Source organism: Salmo salar, chromosome ssa16 (assembly GCF_905237065.1).
Source record: "Salmo salar chromosome ssa16, Ssal_v3.1, whole genome shotgun sequence".
Lineage (NCBI taxonomy): Eukaryota > Metazoa > Chordata > Actinopteri > Salmoniformes > Salmonidae > Salmo > Salmo salar.
In genome coordinates this window covers 64,082,366-64,103,915 of record NC_059457.1, presented here as the reverse complement: position 1 = coordinate 64,103,915, position 21,550 = coordinate 64,082,366, and the positions used below count along the sequence as shown (strand labels likewise).

At 43.6% G+C, this 21,550-nt stretch overlaps 2 protein-coding genes across 5 annotated transcripts in view; both read right to left on the bottom strand.

Annotated features, from left to right (window-relative positions):
- Window positions 1–7,853: 7,853 nt before the first annotated feature.
- The window catches only part of LOC106574304 (glycogen synthase kinase-3 beta), a 49,326-nt gene continuing 35,629 nt past the window's right edge, over window positions 7,854–21,550 (bottom strand). Inside the window, exons 4-11 of one of the 4 annotated variants that reach the window (XM_014150116.2) lie at window positions 18,546–18,656; window positions 17,219–17,349; window positions 16,723–16,829; window positions 16,412–16,509; window positions 15,030–15,137; window positions 12,882–13,068; window positions 11,031–11,129; window positions 7,854–10,545 (exon numbers count right to left, since the gene is read on the bottom strand). In XM_014150116.2, the coding sequence (XP_014005591.2) occupies window positions 10,481–10,545; window positions 11,031–11,129; window positions 12,882–13,068; window positions 15,030–15,137; window positions 16,412–16,509; window positions 16,723–16,829; window positions 17,219–17,349; window positions 18,546–18,656 (906 nt within the window). In that variant the 3' untranslated portion in view covers window positions 7,854–10,480. Of the gene's footprint in view, window positions 10,546–11,030; window positions 11,130–12,881; window positions 13,090–15,029; window positions 15,138–16,411; window positions 16,510–16,722; window positions 16,830–17,218; window positions 17,350–18,545; window positions 18,657–21,550 lie in introns of all 4 variants that reach the window. The other 3 variants (XM_014150114.2, XM_014150118.2, XM_014150115.2) reach the window with 3 other exon arrangements.
- Window positions 11,139–12,873, bottom strand: LOC123727859 (uncharacterized). The gene is made up of 2 exons (XM_045697576.1): window positions 12,156–12,873; window positions 11,139–12,029 (listed from the first exon to the last, which is right to left on the bottom strand). The coding sequence occupies exons 1-2, from the start codon at window positions 12,469–12,471 to the stop codon at window positions 11,302–11,304; spliced, it is 1,044 nt and encodes a 347-aa protein (XP_045553532.1). The 5' UTR covers window positions 12,472–12,873; the 3' UTR covers window positions 11,139–11,301.

Sequence of the window (21,550 nt, the reverse complement as noted above, 5' to 3'; positions counted from 1 at the left end):
GTTGGAAATTCAACAATGAGTGGTTTGGAAGGAATCAGTAGCTAACTGCAAGCATTGCAAAGCAATCACTAGCCTGCTATTCAGTGGAGTGGGTGTGTGGTCCCAATTCTCAGTTTAAGGTTCTCTTTTCCAAGCTTAAAATGATAGACATTCAACATTGGCAATGCTGTCAATCCAGCATGATTTCTGCCATGCTCAAAATGACTGTTAAAACTCAGAACTTGGAAATCTGACTTCAGTGAGTTCAAGACAACTGGGAACTCAGGAAAAAACGAGCTCCAACTGGGAAAATACCTTTGAAAGGTCATCCAACTCCGAATTGTAAGTCGGGAACTCGGGCCTCTTTCTAGAGCTACAACCTGAAGATCACTGACTTCATCATGATTTGAGATAGTTTTTTTCCCCGAGTTCCCAGTTGTCTTGAATGCACCATAAATCCAGAGAATGCTAGACTTTGATGACAAAGTTAATGACAAAATTTGCCCACGAAGGACCACCGCGCCACCTTCCTGTTCAAGTGAGCACAGCACAACAAGGTGAGTCCAAAAATGTATTGTATGCTGCTGCATAAATTATGTAATATGCCAGGGAGATATGTATACTGCTAAGAAAGTAATACTAAGTGTATGTTGTGTCTGAAGTTGTTAGTAGCCCATGTGCCTCACCCTAATAATTTGGTCTATTTTCCCCTCTTAATTTCACCTACTGTTCTGACTTTGTGGTGCACATGTAACCTATAACCTGTTTTTAAAGAAATTAAATCATTGAATATTGTAAGAGCTTTCATTGTCTGCTTATATGCCCCCTTTATTTATCCTACGGTTCTGACTTGGTGTACAGGGAGAACACTGTACAAGCGACCCATATTTTGAATTCTGTCGCTGTACATTTCAAAAGTGCCTAACAAAAAGTTATATTGACTACGTCCATCCTAGCTCGCTCATTAATGTCTTAATCCAAATTACGGATTGCCTGTTATCCGCTTGTCGTTCCCTTATGCCATAGTTTGTACATCGCAATTGTCAGTAGAAACTACATTTGTTTAAGCAAGTCAGCCATATCAGCTATGTTTTTGTAAAAGGCAGTAAATGAGGCTGAATGAACTGTTTCGCTGTCAGACAAGGCTCCGTTTATAGTGGAGCCAGGTGTAGCAGTGGTAAGGTGTTGGGACTGCTGTTGGGACAGCTTTATTTAGGCCCTAACAGTTTGTTGGTACCGTTTGTCACCGTTCTACTGAAATTAATGTATTGTTCAGTGTTGTAGTGGCTTTGCTGGCATGCAACACCCCCCCCCCCCAGAAAAAGGTGTTAGCCCCACCCATCATTTTTCCACTCCGACACTCCTAGCAAAATTCTTGCTTGAGAAATTGCCCTTTGCTAAGAAACTATTTTTGTTTATTTTTCACAATTTTAATTGAAAACAATTAGGTACTTAATTGTTACCCAGAAGTGATTTGATATTCAGATAAAAGTGGCTGCATTGGACCTTTTTAAAGTTGCAATATAATGTCTAGAATGAAGCCTGTGCTGCTATGGATGTGTTGAAGGAGAGGGAGAGAGAAATGGCAGTCCTCCACCGCAGGTACGTCCAATAACTAATATAAATATTCAGTTTGACCATTAATGGAGTTCATTGTACTGTAGATAGATAATCCCACTTGGCAAAAACTGGTTGAATCAACGTCGTTTCCTTGTCATTTCAACAAAGAAATTCATTGTGATGACGTTGAATCAATGTGGAAAACTGATTGGATTTGCAAAAAGGGAATTTCGTCTTTTTTTCACCCAACTTTTAACCTAAATCCAATGACATGGTGACATTTCTTGTGGAATTCACGTTAGTTGACAACTCAACCACATGTAAATCAAAACTAGATGTTGAACTGACGTTGGTGACAAGTGGGATGGGTTTGGAAAACATACACAACAATTCACACACGTACATTCCAATGCCTATTAATTATATGGTTTACTTAGACCATTGTTAAACATTATCCTCTGGCACAGTAGCGCTAGGCAGCCATTTTAATGTTAGAACTATGTCTAGATGAACTGTCTGAGCTAATCAGAAAACACTATTTATGCATGGATCTTCAGCTGCTTTTTCCCCAGGCTCACACAGAATGTCCAGCAAGTCCTACCTGGTGTCATGCTATCACCTGGTGCCCGAATCCCACCTGGTGCCCACAGATTCTGAGGCCAACACCACTGCTCACCACCCAGGGGACAGTCCCCTGGAAGGCCTCTCTCACATGCCCCTGCCAGAGCCCAACTCCTCCCTGGAGCTTCTGTCCAGCTGTGGCTGATCATGGAGCAGCAACTCCATCGGTGTTGGATATGCTAGCTCTGTTCACTCTACTGAACCCAGCTGCAGCAGAAGCAGTAGCATCAGCAGCAACTGTAGCAGCAGCAGCTCCTGCTCTGCCCCCCAGCTACACTGACACCACCCAGAGGTGACACCGCCCGTGGCTAACTTAGCAGGGAGCCTATCAGGGCACAGCCACTAACTATATGTGCCCTGAATACAGAACAAAAAAAACTCTGGTAAACAACCAAGGACCAGACTTGACCACTCTTAGTCTTTCCTACTTTCTTTTTAACTTTTTATCTAGCTATTTTGATATGTGTTTATACACTACCTCCTCTCAGTCTCTAAGAAACCCTATTGGCATCCTTCCACACATCTAGACCCCAGAGAGAGGATACATTCCTGCTCTATTTGATATCAGAAGTTCATACTCGGGTCATTAGAGACTTCACTTCCTTCGGATGCCTCGGGCCAAGGTCTTGGAAGATCGATAATACCCACACCGAGGTGGCAGTATACAATGCTGTTTGTGTCTCCAGTCTGCTTTATGGCTCAGAGACCTGGACCCAATATAGGTAGCACAACATCATCCTGGAATCCTTCCACATCAGATGCCTCCAACGCATCTTAAGGTTAACCTGGGAGTACAGAGTGAGTACCTCCATAATGAGATCTTCGCCAACACCAAGGGCTCAATTAAATCTGTAGTGCTGAAGAGCTGTGCTACAGCACAATACAAATGGAAAGGCAATGTTTTCACGTTAGCGGAGACTGCGTTAGCAGAGACTGCATTCACGGTGAACACTACATATGTCGGCTCAATCGGAAATTACCTTTACATTTCAATCGCGCTATAGTGCTGAACTTCAGCAATGTGGATTGAATCGAACCCCAAGTCGACCTGCATTGAAGCAAGCATGGCTGAAGAACATCTCTGTTGGCTCGGCCACGTGATCCACATACCTGAACACCACCTCCCTCGCAGAGTTCCCTACGGCCCACTGAGTGGTGCCAAACGCTCTGCTGAAGGTCAGAAAAAGCAGTACAACCATTGCATTTAAAAACCAAGGTCTTGTTTTGACTTCAGATACTGCAGATCAGATAGCTCACCCACATTTTCTAATGTCTTGATATTTTTGTTTCCTTCAAATGCAGTCTATTTGGAGATGGGACTGTGAGACCCTGTTTGAATGATTGATTGCTTTTTATAGACAGAAATCTGTCATGCAAATAAGTGAATATTAGAATCAAATGAATTGTTGAACATACATGCATTTGTCACCTATAACAAAATCCTCAACATGTAAACCTGCTATTTAACACTAGGTGACTGTGCGCTCTGTGGTCACCAAAAAACCTTACTAGTTAAGGCTTGTACTGTGAATAGCCCTCCCATGCAAAGTGAATGACAGGTAAATACTTTTATTCATAAATTATTTCTGACAACCAATCATCACAGTAACATACAAGTGCTCAATATAAAACCTTGAGTATGAACAGATGTACTCTTTTGGAAGCAACATTTGTTTTTATGACACACAACATGCTGTTATATCCATCAAACACATCCGGAGTGTGCACACAAAGTGTCCCTAACTGGTCTGAGTCTCGTTGGTGGAGGGAGGTGGAGAAGTGTAGATGACCTGGAAGCTCTTACCCTCGTCCATCAGGTCCTTCATGCTGACCCTCAGGAAGCCAAAAGCCCTCAGGGCCTGCAGGTAGGGCTCAGGCTCCACTGTCTTGCCCTTGAAGAAGCCATGCTCCACCCCATGACGCAGGAAGCCCAGGTCACACGTGGCCAACATCTTCCCTCCTACCGGGGTGGAAGAAATGGAGGAGGTTGTATTCATAGAATTAGAATGATTCTTCTATTTCAATGGTTGTATTAACCGTCATACAGAGAGACAACACCAACAGGTTCCGTGCTGTGCACTGAAATACTGTCTTCAGTATAGGCTACTCTACTGCCCTCTACTGTTTTCAATAAGGAATTGCAGCTTGTGTGTGCCACGCTTACACTAACCTGGACTCATGATACGGAGCAGTTCGGCGGTGGCGGTGGCCATGTCCGGCCAGTAGAGGTGGCAGTTGGAGTGGAAGACTCCATCAATGCAGTGGTCCGGGAGGGGAATACACTCCACCCTGCCCTGGAGCAGGTGGACCCTCCACGAGGCCAGCTGAGGGCCTAGACGCTCCCGGGACACCTTGTGCATGTACTCTGAGATGTCCAGGCCGAACAGCCTGCCCCTGGGGTCCGTCAGGTACTTCAAAGCCTCCTGGAGCCCCAGGCCTGGACCAAAGCCAACCTGGAGGACAGAGTAGATTTGATGGCACTGGATCAATTGGTGTGTGTGTGTGTGTGTGTGTGTGTGTGTGTGTGTGTGTGTGTGTGTGTGTGTGTGTGTGTGTGTGTGTGTGTGTGTGTGTGCGCGTGCGGTCAGTTGGAAGAGCATGGTGCTTGCAACGCTAGGGTTGTGGGTTCAACCCCTTTGGGGGACCAGTATGAAAATGTATCCACTCACTGCTGTCTGGATAAGAGTGTCTGCTAAATTACTCAAATGTAAGTATGTGTGAAATAAAGTAATACCCCTTTCATACACAGACAGAAATCCCATCTTCTTTCTACCTGCTTTTTGTGTATCTGAAAGGGATGTGGTGTCATAAAACAAGGTATATTAAATCCCACCTTGAGACCGAGCCATGAAACCTGCATTTTCACAAACCCTGTAACCAAAATACAGGTATCGGGTCTGGGTGAATGGTCCTCAACTTTTTTGCAGGTAAATTCATTAACCCTTCCATTATTTAACATGTCCCAAATTTGAATTGCAAACAGCCCCATGGTTTAACAACAGCCCCCCACCCCTCCCAATTTTGCAGTTACCGACTGATACAGTATAAAATGGGTATTCAGTACCTGCAAGAAAGTGATACATAAGGGTTTGAAAGGAAGTCATATAAACATTGCTTTGTATTTTATACAGGTAACCACATCTTCTGTCTGAAATAGGTATAAGTGTATCACATAAGCTGTTACCTCCAGGACAGCATGATGGGCCTGGATCTGACACAGTTTGACAACGTTCTTGATCATCACATTGTTGTACTTCTCCCTGTTCCACTTAGTGTAGAGGCCCATCAAGCTTTTCTTGGGGTGCGCCAGATTGCGCGTTATTCCATTAGTAAAAATGTCTGAATTACAAGCTGTCAAAATGAATGACTGTTGAAGAACACGCATGATACATTCACATAAACGGGCACTAACAGCTGAACTATTTTCAAAACATTCAAACATCTTAGTCTGATCAAATTGAACATGAGTTGGAAGTGGTTGTTATAAATTATACTGAAATGTTGTGTTAAAAATGTAGCAGGGGATGAATACTATCAATAAATCGGCCTGGCCATATCTGACACACTGGCCCACCAGAGGCAAATGGGCCAGTCCACTAAACTATTTTGAGCCAGTGTTTTAAATGGGACAGCTGCCCATTAGCCAAATTATAATTTTTTACAAAATATCATAACATTTCTTAAGAGGCTTGTTTTTTTTGGCACGAACTACCCTATGGCCATTCTCTTTTCTGGGCTGCAGTTTTGGATTTTGAGAAACTTTTGAGTTGTTTTTCCAGTTATGATTCTGTTATTACCAAGAAACAGACGGGAATATCATATAATATAAATATAAACTAAACACATTATCTGGAAAGAGAAGAATATCTCTCAGTAGATCTTTATACTTTCTATATTTACTCATAATGCTGTGGAAGTATTTATCCTACACGGATAAAACCACCAGAGGGTAAGTAGTAAGTAATTAAAGTCAATAATTACACACAAAGAAAACATTTGAAGCAAAAGCTTTTTGACAAGATTTTTTCATAAAGTTTTTTTCACAGACATAGTGAGTCATTCTAATGTAGTCTACAAATGTTTGATTGAAATGGGAACAACAACTGATTCACTTGCTCAGACATTGATTGAAAAAATACACTTATCAGGTAATATCTCACATCTACACTGCTATTCTACACAGAGTTCCTAGTTTTGGGAATAAAAGGAAACTGATCTGATTGGTTTGAGGGGATCTGGGTTCAGTTCAATATGGAATCCCTCGTTGTAGCAGAGCAGAGAAGACCGAACTAACACATAAAACAGAATCCTGGTTTGTCTGACTTACTGTCCTGTGAATGTCCTGCAGCATTATTTCAAAAAGTGTATCAACTCTCTATCTCTGATTGTGAAGTCTCTTAAAGCCACATTCGGACAATGAAAATGTCTTCACATTATGTTCCTCAATATGATAATATTGTAACAGTCAAATTAGCATTGAAAGACGGCTTGAAGTACCCTCCGTTTGGCTCAACAGTCCTTGACTTGAATAGCAGCAATACCCTGGTGTCATTTTCAACTCCGTTACATACATTGTATAGGTTGCGATTAATCTATATTAGACATTTACTGATGATATATATTGAAGTTGCAAACATCTACATTAGACCTATTATACCATAAGCCATAAACTGGTGCATGGCGAATTTGCGTCCTACAATTTTGGGCTCAAAAGAAGTGCATCATTCAGGTCTATGGGGTAGGCTACTTTAGATTCCACTGTGTTTTGTATTTTTGATTATTTTGTGACTGTGATGCCACAAATATGTACCACCCGTAGAGTGGCGTGCCGCTAGTGTTTAAATATGAGGGAATGCAGTTCAACACAGGTAGGTCACATTGGGCGCCTTCGTAAATTCACTCGGGCTATCTACTCCAATTCAGAGCACTTTCGTCTGAGTGTGCCAGAGCGCAGAAGAACTGATGAATTTACGAACGCGTAACACCTGCAAAAAAAAAAGTATTAAATTGTTATCAGCAGCAGTCTGTCACTTGTACATTTTTTAAGAACGGAAATGACCGCTCTTTTGTATTGAACAGACAGACCACTGAAGAGGCAGTACTGTTATATTTAATAATGTATCCAGAACCATCCAAATCAACTGTGTTCAGCAGTTCCTCAAATCCAGATTAACACCAGTATTTCTTTAAATGAAGATTCAAAAACATTTATGTAAATTGTTCAGGCAAATGTGTAAATACTGCAGAAAGGTGAGGAAATTAAGGGAACAAGGAAATATATGTGAAATCTGAAAATGAAATGTATTTTGTTCATTTGAAATGTATTTAATGTTAATCCCCTTCTTAGAAAGAGGAATGTAGAAGTGAGTCCAACTATCTATATTATAATACCTTAATCCACAACCTGTGGTAGATTTGCATTTTATAATTTGACAGATTTTCTTAATTTTGGGCTCAAAACAAGCGCGTCACCAGGACCATGGGATAGGCTAATCCTACTGGAACACATCCAACTTTGAGATAACAACAGGGTCGTGCTCAGTAGGGAACGTACTGTAGAAAATGTTTTGCAACGGAATAACAAATACGTGTGTTCTTATACAAGTTCAAGTAACTCTGTTTCAATGTTTTCTCTGTTCTAAACACAACCCAGGTAGCATATGAGAACATAACAAAAGACATGACACAGTTTGTTCATTTCCAGGCTAACCTACTGTTTATTTAATGCAAATTACAGTACCAGGTAACTATTTCTCTGAACCAAGTCACAGAGACAGAAATATTTACAGGGAGAGGGGACATTAAGCATACCTTCACAGAACAAAAGGTTTATATTCAAAATGAAATCAAAATTTCAGTCACAGAGGCATTCAAGTAGTAGTGTTAGTTTTTTCTGTTGTAAATTCTTAATTTCGGAATATAACCCAGTCCTTTTTTTCTTTTTTTTTTAATATATATATTTTTTAAACATTGTGTTTTGTACATATATTATCCTTAAAGTCACAAGAAGTGGTCACATTGTTTGTTTTACAGGCCAAATGATTGGATAGCAACACATTTACGGATGCAAATATTACAAGCAAGCATACAAATATATGCTTTAAAAAATGTCATAAAAAAACATGAAGGATCGGTGCTACATAACATCTCTCCCAGAGTGCTGTTGAGAATGTGGACACACAAATCCTACAGACAAATTGTTTATTGCCATAGTTGAGAAAGTAATACTGAATACGACAAGACTTCCCCCCCTGAACCATGTGGGGTTGTACGTGCATCGCTCATAAAACCATAAAAACACATTTTAAAACCCACCCCAAACCTTCCTGGAAAGAGAATGTATTTTTAAAGTGTCTGAGAAAATCAATGATACAACTCCCCCAACTCACCACCACCAAAGGGGATCCCAAAGTCAAAGACACATAGCCAATCGTACAAAAAGAAACAGTGACGAGGTGATGTGATGAGTGTGGTCTGCGTGACGCCTGGCTTTGCGGAACATGAAAGATCAGAGAGGTGGAAAGGGGAAGTCAACAGCACTCCACGAAGGAATAGGGTGAAGCTGCCCTGTACGCTGGTCTCGAGTCAGTTTTGTGTTTCCCCACTATGGTTAGGATTTCGGGAGGCCAAGCTGATCCTAGATCTGTGCATAAGGGCAATTTCACAACAGAGCCTCCAAGTAGGACCATAGAGGGAGGAGACCTGGGGAAGAGAGGAGCGAACGAGTGGAAGCAAAGGCACTCCAACCTATAGGAGTTGGATACATTACTGGTTATTCTTACAATGATACAGCTGGCACCTACTGTACAGTTGAGATTGAACTACATGGCTGGAGGAGAAAAACAAAGCTGATCTACAGTTTGACTATACAATAACTTTTAACCTGAATGTTTTTTTCTTTTGTATTCTGCTTTATATCATTCATTTTTGTTTTGTTTTTGCTCGTTAACAGTTCTTGGGTCTGCCTATTTACATACCATACATACCACAGGAAGACACGCACACGTAAGCCAGTTTGGTGAGGAGCATCTACTTACATAAATACATACACATTTGTGTGTACTTTTTGTATAGGTCTTCAAAGTGTTGAGAGATGGGATGGAAGGACTTTCAGTTGCAAAAGGAGAGCAGGAAAGGGTGAAGTCAGAATGAGGAAGGACTTCCAACAGTGGTTTAAAATTACATAGGGCTGCGTCTGAAATGACACCCTATTCCCTACTACTTTTGCCCAGAGCTATGTGGACTGTGGTCAAAAGCAGTGCACTAAATTATAGGGAACATTCGGACACAGAATGGTAACAAAGAAAGATTGTGATGAAATGCAGCACAATCAACAGCATACGCCCTCATCCAAGCATCCTTCATAGCCAGTCCCCGAAACCCACCCCATCCTAACAAGAAACAGAACAATACCAGGCTTTACTAGTCATAATGTCTATCTGACAAGCAGCAGGAAAAGTAAAACAGAGGTCGTGGTCTTCATTGAAATCACATGAAAGACCAGCAGAATCTCTTGCTCTTAGGTCTGTTCTGGCAAAGTTTTGTCGGTACGGCATTACCCGTAGGGGAAAAACGGGGTAAAACTCATTTCTGCAGCTAAAACGGGGACGAACCCAAAAAACATGCGGAGGTGCGAGACAACTGTTGCCTTACGAGCAGAATCACAAAATGGTGCTGCATACAGTAGCAGAATTGTGATTTTGGAACCGGGAGAGAGAGAGTAGCTGACACAATTCTACAATATATCAACTGTGTATGTGTACATTGAACACAGACAGATATCGAGGTCAACTATTAAAAGTCACAATGTCATCAAGGTCCTCAGATGTATATGTATGAATGGGTGGGGTCAACAGGGGCCCCAAGGGGCCACAGTCTGAACGTAAGGCTGTTGCAGGATGCATGTAGAGGCCTCTCCTACACAGAGAGTGGGTGACTATACGTAGCATAAGAAAAAAGGAAGAGTACTTTTGTATACTTATTTAGCTATACATTATGTCTACACTAAACACACCCGCACTCAGTCCCCTCCTCTTCAAAGCACAGAAAGATGAAGAGCAGCGAGAACATATCACGGTTGAGAACATATCACGGTTGTCCTTTTTGTACAAATAAATAAACAAACATTAAAACGATGGGCGAGGAGAGGGTGGAGGTGGTAGGGGAATAACGAAGTTCCGATTCGGTTTTCCTTGCGTTCATCTTTGTCGGGTGTCAGTTTTCTTGCTTTGCTTTATTAGTTGGTTGGTGTGCAGCCATGCCACTGTTGTTGTCCAGGAGCTGGGGCATGGGCAGCTGGCAGACGGGTCAGGAAGAGGGCTCAGGTGGAGGCGTTGGAGGCGGAGGCAGCGTTGGTGGTATGGCCACGGTCTCCGCTGTTGGCATCTGGAAATGGAAGCAGTACGTTACACTACTCGCCTTTAATGAGGGGAGCTCTGGGCCCTTATTCACAAAGCGTCTCAGAGTAACAGTGCTGATCTGGGATCAGGTCCACCCTTTCCATATCAAGTTATTCATTATTTTGTAACAGGGAAATCTGGTCCTAAATCAGCTCTCTAGACGCTATACTCTGGGACGCATTGTGAACGCGGGCCCTGGTTAGTACTGAGAAGAGACTCTAGCCAGGAGTCCTGAGAGGTGAGGGTGAGGACAGAGGAGGAGAGAGAGAGGTTCCCAATCCTCCACTGACCCCTAGCCCCTGCCACAAGAACCCTAGTTTACACCTATCCAACCCTGTCAGATATACAAATGTGTCCAGGGGTTGATTTAGGAATGGCAATAGTGGGAGAGGCAGGGTGAGAGAGACACGAGAGACAGGGTGAGAGAGAGACAGAGAGAGAGAAAGACAGGGGGGTGGGGGGTGTACTGACCTGAGGGTGCGGAGGCGTTGGTAGGGGTGAAGGCCCCGGGCTGATTCCGGGCGTGGGCGGGGATGAGGATGGAGGCTAGGGAGGGGTTACTGGACAACTCTGGAAGCAGAGAGAAAGAAACACCACACACAATCACCTATAGACAGAGAGCACATCTTAGATTTACAACTACAGACCCGACTACCTCCACCATCCTACCGGAGTCACAGCATGCATTGATGACCACGTCGTAATCAATCACCATCCTCAAATTCAGTAAGTCACATTCTGTCTATGGACAACATTTGCATACTCCCAAAGTTTGCACTTGCACACTCGCCATCATGGATTTAAAAGAGTTGGATTGGTGTAAATAGTGACTAGAGGGCGTTTCCATCCATGTCACATCCACGACAAGAAGTGTGAAAGTGCACACTTTGTGAGAAGGGTGGAGAGTCAGGATACAACCACATCTACCAGTTACAACCACAGAGCCAACTACCCAAATACAGTTACCTATAGACACACATCCTACCATTTGGCCTACAACCACAGAACCAACTACCCAAATACAGTTACCTATAGACACACATCCTACCATTTGGCCTACAACCACAGAACCAACTACCCAAATACAGTTACCTATAGACACACATCCTACCATTTGGCCTACAACCACAGAACCAACTACCCAAATACAGTTACCTATAGACACACATCCTACCATTTGGCCTACAACCACAGAACCAACTACCCAAATACAGTTACCTATAGACACACATCCTACCATTTGGCCTACAACCACAGAACCAACTACCCAAATACAGTTACCTATAGACACACATCCTACCATTTGGCCTACAACCACAGAGCCAACTACCCAAATACAGTTACCTATAGACACACATCCTACCATTTGGCCTACAACCACAGAACCAACTACCCAAATACAGTTACCTATAGACACACATCCTACCATTTGGCCTACAACCACAGAACCAACTACCCAAATACAGTTACCTATAGACACACATCCTACCATTTGGCCTACAACCACAGAGCCAACTACCCAAATACAGTTACCTATAGACACACATCCTACCATTTGGCCTACAACCACAGGGCTCTCTACCCAAATACAGTTACCTATAGACACACATCCTACCATTTGGCCTACAACCACAGAGCCAACTACCCAAATACAGTTACCTATAGACACACATCCTACCATTTGGCCTACAACCACAGAACCAACTACCCAAATACAGTTACCTATAGACACACATCCTACCATTTGGCCTACAACCACAGAGCCAACTACCCAAATACAGTTACCTATAGACACACATCCTACCATTTGGCCTACAACCACAGAACCAACTACCCAAATACAGTTACCTATAGACACACATCCTACCATTTGGCCTACAACCACAGGGCCAACTTTCACATTCACCATCATTGCATATTTAACCTTTATTTTAGCAGGGCCATGGAGACCAAGCTCTCTTTTACAAGGGAGCCCTGTATTACAAAGCAGCAAGGAATAGTGACACAATTACATCAATCATAGTCACAGCATTAATTCACTGTGATCAAATTGCAATCTTAATCACAATTATCTAATGGAGTAATCGTCACATTCCCCATTATCAACCACCACGCTAATCAGTAGTCAAATTTGGCATGTATAGAAATACAATTACTAGAACAGACATTCCTATTCAAGTCAAAGTTCTGTGATGAGTAGACTGGCATCCATATTTAGTGGTCCCATGAGTGTTCCAGTCAAATTTGGAGTGGTCTGAGGGGCTTTGTCCATTCTAGTAATTCTGTAGGAGATACAGAGCTGTGTCTGAGCTCCATCCATACCCTGTGTGGAGAAGTTGAAGAGCAGGGGCTTCTCGCGCCCGTTGGGCAGCTTGAGGTTGGGGTCCCGGAGCTCGTCGAAAAAGGTGTGGGCACAGGCCTCCAGGGGCGTGAAGCGCGCTGTGGGCGTGTACTCCAGCAGCCGCGAGCACAGAGCGATGGCCTCAGGGGGTGTGCGCGGCCGGAACACCTGAGAGCCAATCACACAAGGCTGAAACCGGTCAATGACACAGGTTAGAGGTGACACGTCGGCTAAAGCTCCTGGGTGAAGATTACCCTAGGTACAGATCTAGGATCAGCTTCCCCCAATCCTAACCTTAAGCATTAGTGGGGAATATGCAAAACTGATCAAAGATCAGCGTCCAGAGACAACTTCACCCTACACCTGGTAAACCAATGACAGCTAAATATTATACAGTGCCTGTGCAAAATCCCAATATAATTTTTTTTCCATTTAAATCTAAGGCTGCAAAATGTGCAAGGGTGAAGACTTTCACTAGGCACTGTATATACACGACACTACAGGTGTAATGACAGGGTTTTAAAATCTTGCTCCACTTTAAACAACTTTACATATATATTAGTGTATATGTATATATATATATATATATATATACATATATATGGTTCTTACATCTGATGTTTTTTTGCCTACGAATGGTTTCTGAAGCATTTATAGACTTATTAAGGGTTTATAAAGGCTTCATTAAACCTTTGAAGTGACTGTTTAAAGTGGGACCTAAAATGTCTAGTAGATTCACTTTTATTCAGACACCAACAGGCCAGAGGACTGTGCAGTGCAGTACTACACCCCCAGAGGGAGTATAAACATATCTTAAAGGCGCTACATGGTCAATCCCAATCTCTGCATTGGTCGTGCAGCATTTAAGGTGATACGGCCTCTGCAGAAGTCAGGGCATTCATACTTCTTACGCTTCACCGAGCAGCGCAGAGCTATTTTGAAGGAAGACGTGAGTTTGTGTTTATACAGGACCTCCTGCCCTCTCCTACCATCAACCAATCATGTCAATGCGGAGCCATACGGAGCCCTCCGCATTGTTACAGAATTTGAAAGGCGCAAAGAGATGCAGTACGGAGCTCAACTTGGCCACACCACCCACACGGCACCTTCGACCACATTTTCAGATCAAGCATAAATTGTCTCTTGCAGAGGAGAGAGCTGGTGTAAAACCATGGGCCAAATATTGCAGTCCCAATTACCTCCCTAACTGTATCCCTTCCCCTTGGCCCTAACATACTGACCAAACCGCATGCGCCATCGCGCGCAAGTTGATTTTGTTCACCCACACCAGAAGCGATCAGGACACGCAGGTTGAAATATCAAAACAAACTCTGAACCAATTATATTAATTTGGGTACAGGTCAAAAAGCATTAAACATTTATAGCAATTTAGCTAGCAAGTTTGCCGTTGCTAGCTAATTTGTCCTGGTATATAAACATTGGGTTGTTATTTTACCTGAAATGCACAAGGTCCTCTACTCCGACAATTAATCCACAGATAAAAACGGTAAACCGAATACGTTTCCCGTCATCTCTCCTCCTTCCTTCAGGCTTCTTTGGACTTTATATGACGGTTGGCAACCAACTTTACAGCATTACTACAACCGACCGGAGTGTGGACCTAAGTTCATTTTTCAATCACCCACGTGGGTATATGCTCCTAAAAACCAATGAGCATGTAACCCTTCGATGTGTGCAGATTTGGAAAGGTGGAATACTTATCCAACCCTTCAGATGTGGAAACACTCAAGGGTTAGAGCCTATGGGGAGAGCAATAGTCAGCGAATTTGGACCAGCTGTCCCTTTTGTCACCAATGTGGCGAGGTACATTGTGAGTCCTGCACCCACTGAGCACATGCTGTTCAACCTGCAGATTCTAAAATGAGCTCTGTGTGAGTATTTGTGTGTACACTGCTGTTCCTCTGCTTGCCCCTGGGGCTGGTGACCGTGTGAAAGTGTTTAACATGCTTAACTCAAGAACACTGGAGTTCACTGATGCATGAGTGAGATTTGAAGACGGGGAGAATCCGAACTTCCTCTTAAATTACATTTTCACTCAGCGACAGAGAAAGAAGACACTCAGATGTAGGCGACTGAGATTTTAAAATAGTAAAAAACAGTTCCTGTACCTGTTGACTCACCTTAGTCCATGGGTGTGCCTTGATCTGAGGGAACTTAAACTCAGTGTAGTTGGGATTCATCTCTCTGATCTGCTCCCGAGTGGGAGTGCCGAGAACCTGGGGAGACACGGAGACAGAGGAACCGTTTTCCCATCGATATGTACAACTATGTACATTTGAAGTATCAGGTGTGTACTTGGTACTTGCATGGCAAAACAGAAGTTAATCACTCATGACATTAGTTACATTACCACCAGGGTTATTCTCAATTCCAAATTTGGGAATTGACTCCCATTCAACTCATCAGTTGAAATTCTAAATTGGAATGGCCACACCCCACAGGATGTAGAATTTGAGTGGCAGGAAATATAATTTAACTCAAAGAAATTCCACTCAGTCATAGAACATGAGAGACTCATTGAATCTGACAGGTCACACAGATACCAAAGAATACATTGGTTTTCTCTAGAAACAATGCTCATACTCTTAACCTTAGTGCTTAGAATAGCCAATTATATTTCCACCAACCATTTCATTTGTTTGGCTTCTTTTTGTTTGGCTCTAGGGTCAACTTGAGGGATAAACTAATGCATTCTGGGAAATGTAGTACTTAAATGTAAGCGATTAATGACATAATATTCACATTCACATACAGGTTTTGTTTTGCTTGATCATTAATTTTAAGTGTGTCCTGAAAATACATTTTTTCATCAATATTTTATATGCGTGTATATAACAAATATTTGATGTTTTATGTACAATATGTACACTAAACAAAAATATAAAACGCAACATGCAAAAATGTCAACGATTTTAGTGAGTTACAGTTCATATAAGGAAATAAGTCATTTTAAATAAATAAATTAGGCCCTAATCTATGGATTTCACATGACAGGGAATACAGATATGCATCTGTTGGTTACAGAAACCTTAAAAGAAAAGGTAGGGACGTGGATCAGAAAACCAGTCAGTATCTGATGTGACCACCATTTAACTTATGCACACATCTCCTTCGCATAGTTGGCTTTTGATTGTGGCCTGTGGAATGTTGTCCTACTCCTCTACAATGGCTGTGAGAAGTTGCTGGATATTTGCGGGAACTGGAAAGAGCTGTCGTACAGGTTGATCCAGAGCATCCCAAACATGCTCAATAGGTGACATGTCTGGTATGCAGGCCATGGAAGACCTGGGACATTTTCAGCATCCAGGGAATTGTGTACAGATCCTTGCGACATGGGGCCATGCCTTATGCTGAAACATGAGGTGATGGAGGCGGATGAATGGCACGACAATGGGCCTCAGGATCTCGTCACGGTATCTCTGTGCATTCTTTTGGTTGACGGTCCGGCTTACCGTCCGTTCTGTTGACATTTGAAGGCAGGTGTTTTTACCTTGATGATCTCCACCAACTGATCCACCCCACTGTCGCCGGGAAAAATGGGTTGCCCTAGCAACAGTTCTGCTAGAACGCAGCCAGCGGACCATACATCTGCAGAGGATGGAGAAATACTGTGAGGACTCACACACAGACTTGCACACCCACACACACACACTAGTAGTAGGAGTGTACATTTGCTGGATGTATAGTTGGTGTAACGTGTAGGTAGTCAGTGTAAGGTGTTAGTAATGGGAGGTGTAGTCAGTGTAAGGTGTTAGTAATGGGAGGTGTAGTCAGCTTAAGGTGTTAGTATTGGAAGCGTACCTATGCTGGAGGTGTAGTCAGTGGCCCCAAAGATGAGCTCGGGGGCTCTGTAGTACCGTGAGCAGATGTAGGACACATTGGGCTCACCACGGACCAGCTGCTTCGCACTGCCAAAGATAACCAAGGATGAAGGAAGGAAGGCAGGAAGGAAGGAAAGATGGTGGGTAAGGATGGTCAAAAGGAGGATTTGAGACTTGAAACTGCACTTTCTTTTATGTATACCAGTTAGCAGTTTGCTCAATTCCTCTCAAAGGAAAAAAGGATGGAGGAAGCAAGGTAACGAAGCTAGTAACGTTCTCAGACACATCTTCAGACACAACCCTAACCTAGTCCATCTCAAATAAAAATTCTTACTAGAACTCAGGCACAGACCACAGCAAATTGCTGTTGTGTAAGCCTGAGGGGCTTTGTCCATTCTAGTAATTATATTTCTATGAGCTGGGCTAGGTTGGGTCTATGCTCCTCCATCAATATGGCTTTCAATGTTCCAGCCCACCTGCCAAAGTCACAGAGCTTGAGCACGGCTGTCTCCGGGTCCAACAGCAGGTTCTGAGGCTTGATGTCCCGATGGCAGATCCCAAAGGAATGGATGTAGGCCAAGCTCCGGAAGAGCTGGTACATGTACATCTGCAGAGAGAGATGTGGACACAAACAACTTAGTACATGCTCTAAGCTAGCTACACATAATGACATGAGTGGTAGGCCTATAGAGCAGAGGCAATTCCTGCTCCCTCGAATTCAATGGGCTAAAAATAACAGCGTGCCAATGTCCAAATCCCCCAGAAGCCTCAGCCAGCGGTCCCTGGCTCTGACTCCAGTCCAGCCCTTTGTTTATGCCACTACTTCCACTTCCTTAAGTGGCAAGTTGGAAAGGCAGAGACGGTGGGGGCGCTATAATAAGGCCGCTGACGGCATCTCAACTGGCCGCTACACGATGACGCAGGACAGCATGATGAGGAGGACGGGAGGGAAATGCCCAAAGGACTGTCTGCCTGCCCAGACACACAACCATCCCACTACCACACATTGCGCGAGACTATTCTGCTGGTTCTACAGTACCGGGCAAACATTTTTATTTGTACCCCTTTTTTCTCCCCAATTTCGTGATATCCAATTGGTAGTTAGTCTTATCCCATTGCTGCAACTCCCGTACGGACTCGAGAGAGGCAAATGTCCAGAGCAATGCGTCCCCCGAAACACGACCCCGCCAAGCCGCACTGCTTCTTGACACACTGCTCGCTTAACCCGGAAGCCAGCCGCACCAATGTGTCGGAAGAAACACCCTACAGCTGGCGACCGAAGTCAGCGTGCACGAAATCGCCCCGCCACATTGAGTCACTAGAGCGTGATGGGACAAGGACACCCCGGCCGGCCAACACCCTGGGCCAATTGTGCGCCGCGTCATGGGTCACAGCCTGGGATCGAGCCCGGGTCTGTAGTGACGCCTCTAGCTCTGCGATGCAGTGCCTTAAACCGCTGCGCCAGTCGGGAGGCCCTGTACCGAGCAAACTAAATCAAGAACAGCTCAAGTATTTGACGTTTGTATTTGACCCATGTCTACCACATATTGCATCTAAAGCAGTGTTTCTCAACTCCAGTCCCCAAACAGTACACATTTTTATTAAAAGGCCTGGACAAGAACATCGGATTCAACTTGTCAATTAATCATCAAGCCCTCGATGAGTTAAATTGGGTGTTTTGTCTGGGGCTACAACAAAAATGTGTGCTGTTGGGTGCTCGACCTGAGTTGAGAAACACTGATCTAAAAAGAAACATACAGAGAGTAGTATCTTGATGAAGCGATAGACTTGAGGGGGTCTTACCTTCACATAGACCATGGGGAGGGTCTGTTTGGCTCGGCTGTAGTGTCTAGCCACTCTGTACACAGTCTCAGGAACGTAGTCCAAAACCAGGTTGAGATACACCTCGTCCTTCTGTAACACACACGCAGAGACATTTAGAGTATGGGTCAGACTTGGGACAGTTGGCTGAGGAGGTTAGAAGCACGTATGAATTCCTTTGGAGTGATCACAATGTAACATGGTTCTTGTTCATTAGGCACCAAACGGAAGAAAACAAACTGAAACGTTGAGGCGCTACCTGGACCAATAAGAAAGGCACATTTTCGTTTTCCGTTGCAAAACATATTTTCCATCGTGTGCCTAATGAACACGACCCAGGGCTCGCTGGGTGACTAAGCAGGCCAGACAGACAGTGAGAGAGAAAAAAAATAAGAAAAACGGTTACTGTATGATCTGGCAGAGACACGTAAGCTAGACTTTACATCAAGGGAGTCAGATGGTTGTTTTTTTTGGCAGGGCATCAGAGGAACAGATGACTGTTCTAGTTAGGGCAATGGGATATCACACTTTTTCTATGAATCCGTCCCTGCAGATGTCTTCAATGAACCACTAAAAGATTAAGAATGATCACATATACACTGAGTGTACAAAACATTAAGAACAGTGTACTAATATTGAGTTGCATGCCCTCCACCCAGCCCTCCCGTTTGGCCTCAGAACAGCCTCAATTCGTCGGGGCATGGACTCTACAAGGTGTCGAAAGCGTTCCACAGGGATGCTGGCCCATGTTGACTCCAATGCTTCCCACAGTTGTGGCAAGTTGGCTGGATGTCCTTTGGGTGTTGGACCATTCTTGATACACACAGGAAACTGTTGAGCATGAAAAACCCAGCAGTGTTGCAGTTCTTGACACAAACCGGTGCGCCTGGCACCTAATACCATACCCTGTTAAAACCCCCGTTTGTCTTGCCCATTCACACTCTGAATGGCACAATTACACAATCCATGTCTCAATTGTCTCAAGGCTTAAAAATCCTTCTTCAACCTGTCTCCTCCCCTTCATCTACACTGAAGTGGATTTTACAAGTGACATCAATAAGGGATCACAGCTTTCACCTGGATTCACCTGGTCAGTCTACGTCATGGAAAGAGCAGGTATTCTAAATATTTGTGTATATGTTTTAACTCTATATCATCTGTTCCTACCACACAGGAAATTAAAAAGGCCAAGTCAGGCTTAGAGGTGTTGGATCCCTGTGCTCAGCCTTATTAAGTCTTCTCAAGACACACAGTCGCACACACACACACAAACACTTCCTGATAGAGCCATGCTCTAAAATAAGCCCCACACAAAGGATGACTCACTCTCCTGCCTTTCTTACTACGGCAACAGCAGCCCCTAAATTTCACCTCTGATTGGCGCATCGGCCCACACAAAAGGCAGGTGATTGGATCCTTCCCTTGTTCCCCCCTGACCATGTAAATAAATGATTGGTTTGACAGCAACAGGTAGTGACTGCTTAACTGCTCAGTCCCAAGTGACAGTGTGTGTGTGTCTGCCTATTTTATGCATTTGCCAGTATTCGCTAAATGAACTCAGAAAAACACAGGTTATCTGTAAATCATGTGGTAGGCTATGATGTTGGGCTGGAAAAATATGACACTAATGTCATAACAATTAGTGATTTTTTAGATGGGGTATGTCATTTGTGCCAATTTGTGCCATGGCTGCATGCGTCTAAATGAGATGTTGTTTCAGCCAGACCACTTAGGACCCTGATTAACCATTAGATGGTGGGAATTAAACAGTATACAAGTAGCAATTGTGTATTTTCCGGAATGGTACAGTTAAGCAATAACGCCCGAGGAGGTGTGGTATAAGGGCTGTTCTTTGGCACAATGCAACGTGGAGCCCTTAGCCATGGTATATTGGCAATATACCACTAACTACCAAGGTGCCTTATTGCTATTAGGTCACCAATGTAATTAGAGCAGTAAAATTACATGAAATAGCACAGCTTTCAACCAACCAGCTTTCAGGGCTCAAACCACCCAGTTAAAAAAAGTATAATAATCTGTTGCATGCCCTAATGAGCACCACCCTCTCTATGGAACGACAGTGACTCCCCTTCCACAGCAGACAGTCTCATGTGTCTATGAAGTCACAGTCAGAGGAGGGGAAAGGGCAAGCAGGGACACAGATCAATGTACAGACCTCCAGACACTAGGTCCTGGTGTTCAGTCTGGCTGGGGCTAAATGGTGTAAAGTTGCTTCCTCTCCTAGTCCCCACCCAAAATAATACCCTAATAACTGTATAAATGTTTTCTCCCATCACAAGAAGAGGCGAGGAGATGAAGCCCCTTGAAAAGCACCCGTGGTCAGCCAGAGAGACGTAATACCGTCACTGGGCAAGGCAGGGCAGAATAGGAGCCGGCTCTTTAAAGGTAGAGCAGCAGCCTTTAGTCTGGTCACATAGCAGGCTCTGTTTCTCTCTGGCCCACATCCAGAGGCCAGACACCCAGTGTCAGCATGCCCACCACACTGTGCCAGGCTGCAGGATCACATCACATTAAACACACACTACAGGTCGTAGTGGCAGACTGACTGTGTCACTTTATCTATGCAAATAGACCTTCACTGCACACCACCATAGGCCACAATGTCAGTCTGTCTAGCCACAATGACACAAATATAAATGCACCACATGCATTCTTTCTTTTTAATTAACAGGTTTTAATGCCACAACCCTAATGTCCCCTTCTTCACGTATATCCCAACTAGGGCTGTCCCCCCCCCCCAAAAAAATAAAATCTTGGTTGATCAAGAGTCGTCTGTTCCAATCGATGGGTCGAAATATTAAAATGTGTATTTTTCCATATATTGACACATCCTATGTGTTTTAATCAAATCGAATATATTCACTGAACTTGTCTGATGCTTTAAGCACACTGCCTGATTAAATAATTAAGACACACAAATGACTAGAGGGAGTCCGAACAGCAATTTGATTTGATTGTGCCGGGCC

What these genes read in the sequence shown, in the direction of transcription:
- LOC123727859 (XM_045697576.1), bottom strand. Translation starts at nt 12,471, where the DNA reads ATGATGGTGAATGTGAAAGTTGGCCCTGTGGTTGTAGGCCAAATGGTA. An exon ending in GGTAGGATGTGTGTCTATAG is followed by an intron (nt 12,030 to 12,155) that starts GTAACTGTATTT and finishes GTGTGTCTATAG; the next exon opens with GTAACTGTATTTGGGTAGTT.